This window comes from Merops nubicus, unplaced genomic scaffold (assembly GCF_000691845.1).
Source record: "Merops nubicus isolate BGI_N331 unplaced genomic scaffold, ASM69184v1 scaffold347, whole genome shotgun sequence".
Lineage (NCBI taxonomy): Eukaryota > Metazoa > Chordata > Aves > Coraciiformes > Meropidae > Merops > Merops nubicus.
The window spans coordinates 29082-44070 of NW_008620726.1; the positions used below are offsets into that span (position 1 = coordinate 29082).

General features: G+C 36.6%; 1 protein-coding gene across 1 annotated transcript in view; it reads right to left on the reverse strand.

Annotated features, from left to right (window-relative positions):
- Positions 1 to 14792, reverse strand: part of BMS1 (BMS1 ribosome biogenesis factor) — a 21470-nt gene extending 6678 nt beyond the window's left edge. The window contains exons 1-14 of the mRNA XM_008944178.1: positions 14617 to 14792; positions 14026 to 14216; positions 12649 to 12728; positions 10946 to 11134; positions 10323 to 10465; positions 8911 to 9032; positions 8027 to 8207; positions 7162 to 7305; positions 5788 to 6593; positions 4897 to 4998; positions 3890 to 4047; positions 3266 to 3347; positions 2198 to 2274; positions 993 to 1175 (exon numbers count right to left, since the gene is read on the reverse strand). Coding sequence (XP_008942426.1) covers positions 993 to 1175; positions 2198 to 2274; positions 3266 to 3347; positions 3890 to 4047; positions 4897 to 4998; positions 5788 to 6593; positions 7162 to 7305; positions 8027 to 8207; positions 8911 to 9032; positions 10323 to 10465; positions 10946 to 11134; positions 12649 to 12728; positions 14026 to 14216; positions 14617 to 14792 — 2634 coding nt within the window. The remainder of the gene's footprint in view (positions 1 to 992; positions 1176 to 2197; positions 2275 to 3265; positions 3348 to 3889; positions 4048 to 4896; positions 4999 to 5787; positions 6594 to 7161; positions 7306 to 8026; positions 8208 to 8910; positions 9033 to 10322; positions 10466 to 10945; positions 11135 to 12648; positions 12729 to 14025; positions 14217 to 14616) is intronic.
- Positions 14793 to 14989: the final 197 nt, after the last annotated feature.

The following is a 14989-nucleotide window of genomic DNA, read 5'->3' on the forward strand; positions in this document are numbered from 1 at the left end:
TGTATTTGTGTAACAGACCTCAAGTGAAACAGCTGCAAATATTCTTTTACTGGAACACCCTTCTTATGCTCTAAGTGCTCTCAGTAAGTACATCAGCATAGCAGAGCTCATGTGATCACTTATGACAGAGGCTAATGCAAGAAGGTAATGATTAATGTAATGAGTATGTAGGGCAAGATTTTGTCAAAAGGGAAGACAGTGAAGCTATTAGCAAAGTAAGGCAATGCTCTTCAAAGTAAGCCAAAGAAAGAAGCTACTTGTAAGCCGGTAAGATTTTATCTAAAAAAACCAAGGCCTGGCACAAATCAACACCTTCAGTTCTGGATAAACTTACCCTGCAGATTGCTACCACACATACAGAGCAATGGTCATTTTTTTTTTTCCCCCCTCAAAATAACTTGACAGTTTGATGAAAAACACTGCCACACAGAACTTACTTATCCATTAATAACATTGCAAAAAAATCATACTAAAAGTAATACTGGAAAAATACTGACACAAATCACCACGAGAAAGATTTTCATCTTCCTACACATAAAAGGATGCCCTTCCCGTCCCCATTCCTGAAGGGGAACCTCCTCTCTCATGTGGTTTGGTTTTTTGTTGGGTGTTTTGTTTTGTTTTGGGTTTTGTTTTTGAGACTTGGCATGCTAGTTCCACCGCTAAGGGACAAATGGGTAACTGTTAAAAACTAGTAAGTAGATGAAGTTTAGATGACACATCCCGACTTATTCCGTGATTTACAACACTGTTAGCTACTTAAGTTAATTTCAATTAAGCTTTCAGGTGTTTGGCTTGTTTTTCATTCCAGCTCATGGAATCAAGAAGTTCAACCATAAAAAAACTGCAAGCATGTATTTCTTTGTGCATTCCTTTTGAAGTAACTCCTGAATGTCACGTACATTTCTAGGAAAAAAAAATCTCTGACAAAACTCTGTAAGGTACTTTTCTAGACATATACCCAGATAAACTGTCAAGTTAACAGCTTGTACCTGTGCTTGTCTATGCATTTCTTCTTTAAGATCGTCAAAATATGTGGCATCCCCTTCATCATACTCTGCATCAAACATTTCTTTCAGTTTCCTTTTCTTGTCCATGCGCTCCTTTTGCTTTTCCTCCTCCTTAGGTTCTGGTTGGGACATTTTTCCATCTTCCTCCTCTTCTTCACTTTCATGCTAATCAACAGTAAGTTATCAAACATGTAAAACTGCTCACTGAAAACAACCCATTCTGATTAACAGCTTAATATATATTAAGTAATATTTTCTCATAATGCAAATTATTAGACACTTTAAAAATACTTCTGTTTCAGACAAAAATTAGTAAATTATTCATACAGGAATATGTAATTTCAGCAATGATGAAAATATTTCATGCTCTAAACATATCCTTTTTCACTGACAACTTCTTGACTTAACATTTATTTTCATGTCAGGAAACAGACCCTGCAACTGACCTAGCTGTTACTCTACAGCTAAAACAAGCACACATAATAAATGAGGAAAAAAAAAATAATTGTTATAGCACTGAGTAATACTGTTCTGGAAGGCAGCACTCTAGACACCAGAAAGGAGGAAGTTTGTTCACAGACCATCTGAAAACTGCCAGAATGATGCTGTTACACTCAATTTTATAATGAAATACAAAGCCATCAAGTTGTTCAGTCCAAACAAAAGATTGATTTTTCAATCTCTATTGTCCTAGACAACTACAGCTCTGTTCTTGGAAGATATCCACGGCACAGCATAAAACTGCTTCCACCAGCCATGTTTATGCAGACATGAGGAGGGACTAGGAAACTACATCGGTGTCCATGATTTGCTGCCTTTAAACAAAGCAGCACTATCATCAGCTGAAATGGCACAGTACCAACAGTCACTGCCACATTTGGTTTTAAAATACTTCTCACACACCTCCAGATCATCCAGCACTTGATTAAGCCTGACACCTATTGTTAAGTAAGTGAGGTGACTTCTACATAATTAACTTTAAACAATTCAGTTGAGACTACAAACATGCCATTCTAGATATATGCAGGTTCCAAAGTCTGTAATATATACACCTCTTCTTCCCTGTTCCAATTTATTTCTTTCCTACTGATTGATGAAAACTAAATTTGTCACATAAGATGCCTATCACTTGACCAGAAACTCATATACATACATCTTTCTAAAGAACACAGAAATAGAGGTCAGACCTCATCTCCTTCAGCAGCACGCTTTCCCTTGTGCACAACTCCGGTTTCAAGGTCTTCAAAATCCCCATACAGTTCTTCTGCAACAATAAGCACCCAAGACATCTGAGAGTTAGCCACTCTGCTATACTGCAGTTAACTTGCTGTTGTATTGTTCCATATCGTCTCTTTATATTATTTATATTAATTTATTTTATATTTTTAGCGTTGTGTATTCCTCAGTACTGCTTTGTAGACTAGTTTGGGTCCAATTATTTTTGTCATCAACAGTTTTATAAGTCTGTTCTACCTCTCTATAGTTTCACCTGAAAATTCTCAGCTGAATTCTAGTGGCTCCTCCTTCTTTCAATACACCTTTATGATTTCAAAAATGTAAACAAAGTTCAGATGATTCCAAAGGACCACACAGCATGTTAGTTAGCACTCTAATGACACAGGACACCAGCAGAAAAATCAAGCTCCTAACTTCAATTTTAAAAAATAAAATTAATAAAAAGTGTAATGCTTAGAGAAGCCTATCAAACCACAATCATTTTGCATATAAGATACAATCATATTATTAAAATTTTCTACATATTTCCTCATTAAAAACAAAACAAAAAAAAATAACCAAAAAAAAAAAAAAAAACTTCAAAACATCTGAAGATAGATACCACTTTTCAGCCAAATGTGAATTATCAGTTTGTCTTCTCATTACAAATATTTCTGCTAAGACTATCCAAAAGAATAAAAAATATATAGAGGGTGAATAGCTAGACCCATACATAATCAAAGTAGGCATGGCCAAGTGTCGACTTGGCCTTAAGGACTAATTATAATTTAGAATTTACTGATTTAAATTATATACCCTGTTTCTCAGAGTACATTTTCAGAATCTGCTGCCTGCCTACTGGTTTTACAGATTTACAGCAATGTTTAATTATATTAGTATCTGTATAATACGTTATGCAATAGTTTGAAAAAATGTGCCAGTATATCACTAACACAAAACATCCTACACACATAGCTACAAAGTCATACTTTTTTTAAAATCCCGTATACATTAATCATTTTTACAAGTCTTACACATACCATCCTCCTCCAACAGCTTTGCTGCATCTTTATCATCTTCCCACTTCCCAGTAACAAAGCAGTCTCGAATACTGCTCATAACCTGCAAAATAACAGTGTCATTGCCTTGTACAGCTACAGCTGGCCGACAGGAAAAACATCTTCCAGTACGTTCCACACGCCTCCACCAGAGATACCTCCTCAGAGAGAATCTGGCATTCCCACACACAGCTCCACATCAAGAAGACATCATTACCAAAACTACACTATGCCTCAGGGAAAGCAGGAACAACTCAACTCTTGCCCAAAGGTCTCTACACTAACAAAGCATCTACCTTGCATTTTATTTTAACTCCTGATTCATCTGCTTTTGAATTTTGGTACATAAATAGCAAACTATTATCCACCAAACAGTCAAGACAGCCAAGCACTAATTTGATTTATTCCAACTTTCTATTCCTGTAAGAACAGACCTGGGAATCCGTTAGCTATAAATACTTCTAGTAACACCAAGTAGCAGAAGATGTGACACTGGCCACAGTTCCCTTAAGTCTGTTTCAATGACAACTCCATAGCACTTCATGAGATATAGCCAGGACATAATCAGAATAGGATATTGCAGAAACAACTATCCAATGCTATTACCTCTTCTAAATCCCAATCTTGCAGCTTTTCTATCACAAATTTGGAGCAGTCAAGAGCATTAGCCTTCTGTTTTGATGCTTTGTCTGGGCGGCTGACATGAAACAAACCTCCAAGTTCATCACCTGTGTCCTCACTCTCGTGGTCCTCATCCTCAACAGCTAAATGAAACACAGAAGCTGTGATTATCTCCCCCATTGTACATGGATTACATACATCAACCACCTCTCTTCTGCCTTGTTTCACAACTTCTGCAATAGTTTGAGAAAAAAAGATGCAAACTAAAACCAGTTTTAAACATAGAAGACTGAGTAAAAATATACACTGATCCAGTATAAGTTAAACTAATAGCCGCACAGGGACAAAATAAGGTGAGCAGCAACCCAGGAGATAAGGCATGATGAGGTTTGCACACTCAGACAACTACTAGAAAAGTTGTGAATTAAACAGGACAAACTGTATAAATAGCAATTTTCTCTTCATTTTAAGCCACCTACCTTTTGTTTTTTCCCCCTCTTGACAAACACACTTACTACAGGTATGATAATACTAAGTCACATCTAAAAGAATATTCCACTCTCAGTCAGTGAGTCAGAACTTCCTGCCTGATAACAGCCAACAAACTACATCCCTTTATGAAACAAAAACGACACAAACGACCACAATATATGTACATAATATCTACTAGATAATTGCATAAGTGATCAAACTTTATATGCTGGGGGGGAGGTGTGGTGTCTGTGCAGGTGGAATATGCATACCGGAAAACATGAGTAACGATCAAGTCCTGTGGAAAATTAGCTTAAAATGCTTTTTATTAGAAAAGTCAAAACTATCTTAACTACAGTTATTAGTGAAAATGAGTATCAACAACTTATAAAGTCTACTAACTCTCCTCAAGCCTCCCACCAAGAGACAGTGCTCAGAGATTCAGACTTATGGACTTGGTAACAGCTAAAATGCCTCTATAAATTCAGACAGCACAACTCTCCAAACCTACTTATCTGTACCTGTTCCATATACAAGCTTACGAAGATTGGGGGTTGAACGTTGCTGTCTTAGGAAGGCCTGAGCTGCCTTCTGTGCAAGATCCTCTTTCCATTTAAGTGCACCTGAAAAGGGAAAAAAAAAAAATTGCATTCTACCTCCAACACAGAACAAGAATTAGGAGCCACACAAATTATTTAGTCACAACAACAGACTCAGTAAGTGTAGTCACAACCCACTGTTTCTTTTTTCCATGCTCCATATACACAAAGAAAAACTGTGGCTAGCAAGTTATATCACTGTTTTTTCTGGTAAGTCCTAATTTTAGGACAATATTTTAAGACATTATTAGCGATAGTAACAGATTTTCATGATGAGACATCTTCTCCACAAACTCACAAAATGATTGAGCTTAGAAGGGACTTCTGGAGGTCATCTGGTCCAGCCCCACTGCTTAAGCAGGATCAACTGGAGCTGGTTGCCTAGCACCACATTCAGACAGCTTTTGAGCATCTCCAAGGACAGAGATCCCATAACTTCTCTGGGCAACCTGTGCCAGTGCTCAGTGAGTGATTAACACATTTTAGTAATGTTTCCCCAAGAAAGTTCTATTCTTTCTAAATGTAACAAGCACATCATAATTTGTTTTACATAAAGATTAAACAGAAATGTATACACAATCAATGAAATTTGTAAAGTGAATCGCCTTCATTTTAGAGGAAGAAAATCTGAGACCTGCATACTACATTGCAAATCAAAGGGTTAATAGTAGATAATACCAGGTTTCCTAATTTGAAGTTTGCTGTTGAACAACTATATATGTATGGCAACATCATATAATACTTACTAATTAAAATATCCTTTAACAAGCCAAATTTAAAATGGACAGTAAAGATAGAATATTTATAATCTACCTGTTGTGTCAGCAGAAGAATCTATTTTTTCTTCATATTCCTCTTCCTCTCTCAAGAGGTTCTCCACATCATCATCCTCAGCTTCTACAGCTTTAAATTTAGTCCATCCAGTACTATCAGATTTCTTTACTTGAGCGTGCCGAAATCCCTTCCTATCTGACTCTTCAACTTCCGAGTCATCATGTGATCCTTCTTCATCATCACCTTCATCAAGGAAAGAGTTTTCAGCCTCAGATTCTGATGCCTCTTCTGCTGTGCAGTTTCCTGAATCTGTAGTGAGCACTGCTTTTCTTTTCAGCCTCTGACCTGACATTTGTGATCTTATTTCTTTATCTTCACTATTTATTTCATACTGCTTAGACTCAGCTACTCTTTTGCTTGCAGTCTCAAATACACCATCTGAGCTTTCATCTTCATTAGTACTTTCTTCCTCCTCCTCATCTTCCTCCATCTCATTCTCTTCATGAAGAGTTTTTCCTTCTTCAGAACTCACCTCAAGATCGTCATCACTGTCTGCAAATGCTGGCAGTTCATCCACTGCTTCTTCTTTAGCCACTTCTCTTTTCAGACGTTTGGCTCTCCCATCTGCCATTTTTTCCTCTAACAGCTCTGTGTCACTTTTCTCCTCAGCATCATCTTCATCATCACCATCACTTCCATCCTCAGACATTGCTGCTTCTTCTTCATCTTCATCATCTTCCTCATCACTTACTCCGTCATTTTCTTTCTCTTCTTCAAATAACGCCTTTCGTCGTATTCTTCCAGCCTTCATATCAAACTTTCTCTCTTCTTTTGGCATCACAAACCTGTTTTCCCAAAGATCACAACTGGGGTAAGATTGTAAAGTACGAAGAAATTTTAATGAAACAAAGAAGGTTCACGGTAATATTTCAATATTTTTGTTGTTGTTTAAACAGAGCAAGGATATGGAGAACATTAAAAAGGCTATGGAGCTCTTTAAGTAAGGAATGCCTCTTAATTACACCCTATGTTGCAGCCATAAATGATTTCAAAAAAGTTCTTCATTTTCCACAGAATGAAAATCAGTCAGACAGTTAATTTTACTGATTATTAGTTAATTTTACTAATTATGACTGCCGTTCTCCAAAACCCTGAAGTAAAACAGAAATATGTTACTTAGGGTTATATAAGCAAGGAATTCCTGGAAGGCAGTACTGTGCAGCTTGCAAAACTTTTCTAATACCAATTATTCTTACCTCAAAATACATGTGGCATATGAGTAGTGTCAGAAGAGGAAGAATTAGGCAATAAGCCATTCTACTAACTGCGCTTTACTGAGAATTTTTCCTAAATTAAAAGCTGAAATTAAGCAATTAATTCATGATCAAACACTTCTCAGCATTCAGAACTTACTCTTGTCCTACATCTTCTGAACCTAAGGGTCTAGAGTCTGTGAAGAGAGAGACCTTGCTTGATGCCATCTTAACATCAATGGCTGAATGTGTGGAGATGAGGCTCTGAACTAGTTCATGATTTGGTCTCACTTCATCCTGGAAAACCAAGATTTTTTTACTTTTTAATTAAAATTAATAAATTACTTTCTAACGAACAGCTGACAGAGTCATTAATCTGCCGAGAACAGAAGAAATATGCATATGCAAGAAAAAAATTTGAAGCATTTTAAATAAACATTTTCTCAGATTTTCCCCTCTTCACATCTCACAAATGTACACAATATTGACTCAAGAAAAAAATAAGACAGCCTCCTTCACAGTATGCAACTATCACTACAGCAAACATCAGCAAGCACACGGTATCATAGACACAAACATATTTAACATTTAGCATAATGCAGGGGAAAGCAGCTGAATTCAAACTGTATGCAAACGTTTTCCATCTCTCCCTTTGACCAGTCAAATCCTGCAAATGTCCTCCCACAATCACCCTGCCCCGCAAAATAAGTGTTATTAATATCCCAGTAACAGAAGTTTTTATAAATTGTAAGCCACTGTTTGGAAAGCTTCTGAAACTAGCTTTAGGTACTTAATATTAACTGATCTGTCAAATATTTCGCACAATATTTTACACAGAAAATAAAAATATCCCTCCCCTAAAAATGTTTGAGAAGAAAAAGAAATTACCCACTACAAATATATAAGGACTAATTATTTTAAAAAGCTTATTTTTAAACACTTATTTTGACTTTAAGGATAAAAACTACATTTTGAAAGAGAATTCAAATTGCCAACAGCATTCCTATACCTCTTCTTTTTCATGAGCATGACTTCCACCAAGGTCAATATAAACAGCATCTTTATCATATACAATACCCCCAACTCCTGAAAGAGGGGCATAGACTAGTTTCTCCTTCTCATTTAAAGAACGCTTCTTCTGCTGTTCAGGTAGAGCACAGGGGTCTGGTAGGAAACTCACATCACTTACAATGAAGTCACCTACGCCTGGAGTGGCAGACAAGGGAAACAATAAGGTTTCTGCAAAGCTTTGATTCTGAAGTTCATACAATTCACCATGAAGAGATTAAAAAAAATAAAAACAAAAAAAACAAAACACTGTAGCATTCAGTGATTCAACAACAGTGAGCCCTGTATCAAACACCAATTCTTCTGCCTCATCACTGAACTCAGGGAAGCACACCCAAGTTCATCAGAATACTGCCGAACTTCAGGTTTGTTGCTTGGTTTTAAATTCAGAAAGCCAGCAAATACTGAGTAGGGCTGTAATACTACTATTAAAATATTTCTGAATTTAAGCTTTTTAATAATTCACTTAAAATATTAAATCTATTCAGTTGAGAAATTTTACATTAGCCAAATTTAGTTTTCATTATTAGGGCTAGTACGTTTTTCACTTCAAGCACCTTTTAAAGTGAAACACCTTTGAAATATTTCAGACACTGCCAATATTGCCTTTAACACTGCAACAAAAAGGCATCATTAAAAGAGAAACTATTTACAAGGGTTTATTTTTACAAAAATGTGTATTATGAAAAATGATTTCTAAAAGCATAACATGTATTAAGAAAGGTGAAAAAACTATTTTACACTGTATAGTTCAAAGATGCAAATGATTCCACAATCAGCAACATCTATGCTGTTATTCATAGATCAGTAAATATACAGTTTTAAAAATCTGATAAATTACCTGGCATATGAATTTGACTTTTGTTTTTTAGATGTGCTCCTCTCAAGTATCCATAAAGTGATATCTTCCTGTCACATTTTGGATTGATTCGCACATCTTCTGGGTTTGTCAACTCTTCCATTCTATCCATCATCCACAAAAAAAAAAAGTTTGATTATCTAGCAGTCCTAACAGTAACTTCCAAAAAAAAGAGGAATTGCAGCATCACTGCTGCCATTGTGTATTCTGCAGACTCTGATGATCTTAAGAAAAAAATCCATGGCAAAAAATATCTTTCAAAAATAATTTAAAATTAAATTTTAGAACTTGTATAATCATGCTCAAGGATATATCTCCAGAAGACTTACTGACATTTCACCAAACACATACTACTTTCTTAGCATATTTTAATTACTGTTTATACGCTTTCCACACACAAGTCTCCTCAAATCCATTTTGCCATTAGAGAGAAAACAGAATAACCACCCTAAGCCAGCTGAAAGCCACATTCCCTGCAGCCACACAATACTTTATCTTCCCCAGTAATAGTGGTGAGCAACACAACTACCACAGGGAAGGACAGAGGGAAAGACTGTTTCCAGGCAGATAAGGGGTAAACTCCTTCCACCACTGCCTTCTACAACACACAAAGAAGGCAGCACAAGCACACTGCCAAGGAAGAAGGTGGGACACACATTCTGGCTGCAGATGAGTCTAAAAACTGACCCAACAACAAAAATAATAGTAACAGTTATAGCAACTTGAAATAACGCCACTGAAAGACTACAGAATATTTTTTTTTCTCATTTGCCCTCTCTTTGCTTTGTGTATTTTGCAGGATTTTGTGTGATGCTTATGTGCTTCTCTGACAATTAAATTAGAGCTTTGAAAGTCACTTATTCTAGGTGCCTTGGATTCTTGCAGGAGTTTAGTCATAATTGTGAGCATTCTTGTAATAAAATGTGAAAGGTGAGGGAATTTCTCAGGTAGGCACAGTAACCATCAAATTACTTTCATGTTCCAAAGAGTCAAATGCTATATGTGGAGATGGAAAAGGGATGTTCCACGGAATCCAGAAGACTAATTTTCCAGCTGTTGTTAAATTGCTGGAATGATGTTTTGTTTTGTTTTTTTCCCCACAGAAATTAAATATAATCATCAACAAGTAGGATTATTTTAACTGGGTTTTTTTCTGTCTTTAAGAAAAGTAATTACAATATACCAAAGGTCTATCTAATCATTCAACAAATGAAAACTGAACAGATAAAATTACTGACACAAACCTGAATAGTGCTTTCATTTCCCCAAAGCCACCCTGGATAACACTAAATACCCATTCACATATAGAACTAATTTGCTCTAATATTACAGCTTTTTTAAATGGCAAGGTATTATCTATGCTGAGATTAAAGAACAGGCAGGAAACTACACACCTGTCTGCAAGAACATATGGGTGAGACGTCTGCCAAGTAAGAGGTCGGAATTTCATAACTGAGATAAAACGCCCCAAATTGTGAACTTCCTGCTTTTGATATTCTCCATGAACCATTCCAGACAGATAAAAGAGCTTAGCACCCTAAACACATTAAAAAGACATAAAAAATATTAAACATCAATTTAGCACCTACAAAAATAGACAGAGGTAATGCAACTCTAATTTGTAAATCACAATCGGAAATGGCATATCACAATTAGTCCAAAAGATCAGACTAACTAGCTTACTTCAATATGCAAATTGTCCCCTAGAAAAACAACTCCTCATTCAGAAAAATGTACAAAGGTTGTCTCTCAGATGTACAGGCAGATCCTCCTCCCACAGCACCTGCATAACAGACCTTTCTGCTTGTACACACATTTAGTAGCTAGTCACACTGGGATAGTGAATAGTTACACAAGTGTTTTAGCAAATAAAAGACTACATAATCTGATAAACCATAAGCATTAACCATTCATAGTATTATTTTAAAAATGTAAGAACATCACGAGCACTTAAATATTACTCCGTTTCTAACTTAATGCAAAAAATATATGGAAAAATGAATACTGAATGTCATACCGGATACACTTCAGTCCAGAACCTGTGCTTTAACTTCTTTTTAGTCTTCTTTAACTGTTTGTTGTTCTTGAATGTATCCAGGTGTGTAAGAACTCCCATAATTTTGGGAAAGCCATGTACCTGACATATGTTCAGGAACTCAAATGTTTCCATCTCAAATCCAAAGCTGGCATCAATAAGCATTAAAACCTGAAAACACAACATCAGCATTTTGCTGTAACAGCACCATGAGCCAATTTCAAAGATCACACCTTTAAAGTAATAAGCTTTTTGGGAACCAAAATCTTGCAAAAAAGTTATTTATTTCATATAATGTGAGAATCAACTTTGGCTTTTTAATTGAAGTGTGGATCTTAGCTGCTTTAGAAGCTAGTGAGATTTAGGAAATCAAATGTCTTCATCCTGTCCATCAAATCTCCTTTACATAATTTGGTTTCCTCATTGTCGCTGAGAAAACTATAGAAAACTATAAAAGAATAAGGCTGTTTTACAAATGCAATAATACACCGTATCACAGTAAGGTCTCAACAGGTGTTTACTTGGTGAACTTTAAATATGCAAAATTGAGTGTCTTTAATATTCGCAGGTAAGTCTGAGAAAAGTAATAGAATTTTTATATCTGTGTCTTGGGTGCACTAATGCCTCTAAGGCCAAGTCTATTGGTAAAATGAGACCAACTTAGTTCAAGTGTCTGCTATTACTCTTATGCATAAATGGCACTGACACAGGGAAACAGCACCCAACAGTCACATGAAAATAGAAGTGAAGTCGTATTAGGGCCTCAGCACTTAAGACCTTAGAAACACATAGGAACTGATAGCAGATACTTGATTATGCCATCTCAGCCTCCTAACAATAAACCAAAACATTCTCAGCATCATCATGAACATGCACAATCTCAAACACTCATCACATCTACTAACAATTTATTTTTTTTTTAAATACATTTCCCTTGCTCAAGGCAAAAGCATCCGAGCAGAACAACACCTGCATTACGGCACACACAGATTTACATATTTAGGTAGTTCATACTTAAAGTTCTCAAAACCTACTCAGCTATAAATAACTTAGTCCAAAACCACATATGAACATAAAATTCTCAACAGTTAAATGGATTGTGCATGGGGTCACCAAGATTTGCTGACGAAGTCCAGTAAAACAAAAGTTCCAAGTTAATTACATCAGTGACCACACTCCACTGAAATCCATCGAGTTGTTACACAGAGGTCTTCAAAGATGGAGACATCACAGTGCACCAAATAAAACCAACTAGTAAATTAACACATACTTCTACTTTACATACTAGCTGAAAACTTCTTGACTAAAAACCACTTTCATATATTACATGGTTTGACTAAATCCCTTAATGAGAAGTCACTTTATCACCTTGGCTCTTACAAGATTTTCCACGGAAAGTTTACCAGTTGCAGTAGCAATGAAGTTCAGTTGCACTTCCCTTCTTCCACATCCTCCCCATCATCACACACACTTCTATTTCCTCCCTCCCCCAGGATAAGAGAAGTCCTAAGGATTGTTCCAGAATATTAGGTTTATTGTCAAGTTTAGTCCTGTTCTCTCTGAAACTGAAGATACTTTTGACTTCAATAGCACTGGGTAGAAAAATCAGACATTGGTGGAGCCCAGTCAAAAGTAGTATTTTCAGTACAAATTACAGCAGAAATCACATGCTGTTTTTAACTTACCAAATCAGCAACTTTCGCCAGGTCAATCATTGTGTTAATGTCACATCCACATTCAATAACAGTCAGCCTGCGTTTTTTACCTGAAAACAGAATTAAGAATCAAAAATTGAAACAAAGGGAGGAAACTACTTTGTCCACAGTTTTCTTCTCAGGCTACATTCCTGAAGTTCCAAGAGTATCTGGGACTCTAGCATACAGATCATCCCACATGCACCATACATGTAGAAGTGCCTATTTTAAAAAGTTCCTCTAAGTTTTCACTTTCTGGTTTCAAATTATCAGTTGGTGTGGCTTTGGGGGCCAGGGGAAGGGAAGACGGGAGGATTTGTTGTTGTAGGGCTTTTTTTTTTATTTTGGGGAAAAAAAAAAACAAACAACTGTTTCTTTTATCTTTATTGCCCCAGAGTTAATACTATGGATTTTATTTTACCATGTATATTTGTTCTTTTGATAGTATTAGGAAAAATACACTCTGTCCTGGCCTATAAAAAAATGGATTTATGTATAAACAAATTTCTTAACATGAATCCAAATAAGAAAAAAGTATCCACTGTTAACTTGGCTTGACTAACGAGTTAACTAACTGAATTTTAGATGACAGGAATAACAACTTTAACCAATTAGAAAGTTCAGTTTAACATATGAATTTTCCTTTCCCGTACTTGTAAATTATTCCTTACAAAAAGGAGATTAGTTAAAGTCTCTGAAGAGACTACCTGCACCAAACATTCAGTCATCTGTGTCCAACATCTCCCTTACAAAGTGGTTCCTTGAGTTGCCATAGGCTATGCTCCCCCTAGAACCTCAGTGATCTTCCCCGATGATATTCAGGGGAAAGCATTAAGGGAACAGACTTAAAGACATGTGGAAACTGGTACTGAAAACTTAACAGAAAGGAAAAGGAGCTGACCAGGGAATGAGGTGGAGAAATGTAACTGGAAACAGATAGACAAATTAATTCTTGCCTTAAGAAAGAAAAGGACAAAGATGCGATTATAAGACAAGGAACATGAAAGAATAGGAACACATGTAGAGGTTAGAATGAAGCCAGAGAAAAACACTTCAAAAGGGAAAACAGAACCCATTGGAAATACAAAACTTTGGGAAAGTATGGGAGGCCGAGGAACCTGGAAAAAGCCAGAAAGGAAAAAAAAGAAGCAGACTTTGGATCCCAGCAGGATAAATTTAGAGGGTAAGTCCCCCAAAAGCCTAAGTTGCACTATTCTTTCACTGTTAAAATTATGCCTGATAACACATCCAAATGATTTCTTCAAAATTACTAACAACTATGAGAATATGAACACATCCGAGCTCTAAACGCAAGACAAATAACGAGTGAAAAATAAGCATTTCCATTTCTCATATCTTTGTGCTCACCTGAAACAATCGTAACAGGACCCCGGATTTCAACTAGTTTTTGCCTTGTGAAGTTCTTAATGAGACATTTTATTAAGGTGCTCTTCCCAACCTTGGGAGGGCCAACTACAACCACCACCACAGGGGGTGGCTCCAAAGGAGTGCGGTCAACCACCGGAATATGATGTTTTTTAGTCTTCAAATCCTGAGTTCTGAGAAGAAGTTTGTGACAAATAAATAAATACAAGAACTTAAAAAACTGTGACATTTAATCTTTGAAAGTCTTCACTATTTGCAAATGCTTGAGATCAAAGGTTCACCAAGAGCCCAAATACTAATATGCATTTGGAATTTCCACAAAATTAAGGAGCTATACACATTTCTTCCCATTAAGACCAACACAGCTGCATCGTGCAACACAGATGCAGAAAGCATCACACTTCTGACACACACATAAAGTACAACACCATCTGGAGCATAAAGAAAGCTATGTGTTTCACACCAGTGAAAATTGCACTATGGGTATTTCTACACACACCAACAAGAAAACCCAGCCAACATCCACCCCTCCAGCTGTCCTTGCATGCTCTATAACCAATCCTCACTTCTCACCTATGGAAGGTTCTGGCCATTCGCACAGCAGACTGGACCGTAAAGGCCTTGGGGTTTCTCTTCCGTGCATCCTCCTCGTCTCCTATTCCCAGTTCACTGAGATAACGTTTCCTTTTCTTCTCTGCCTTTGGCCCGCTATGCTTTGTGCGATGCTGCTTCTTCTCTTTTTCTTCCATCTTACTCTTTCAAGAGTTGTTTGCAATCAATATGAGGTAGGCTGGTTCCGGACGATACTGTGCACAGCTGACACAGGAAGAAAATGCAGTTAGCCCACACAGCACAAGCGCACAATGTATCTGCGAGAGAACCGCAGCACTAGGAAACATCACTTTATTATCTCTGGAGGGGAAACAAACAAACAAACAAAACAAAA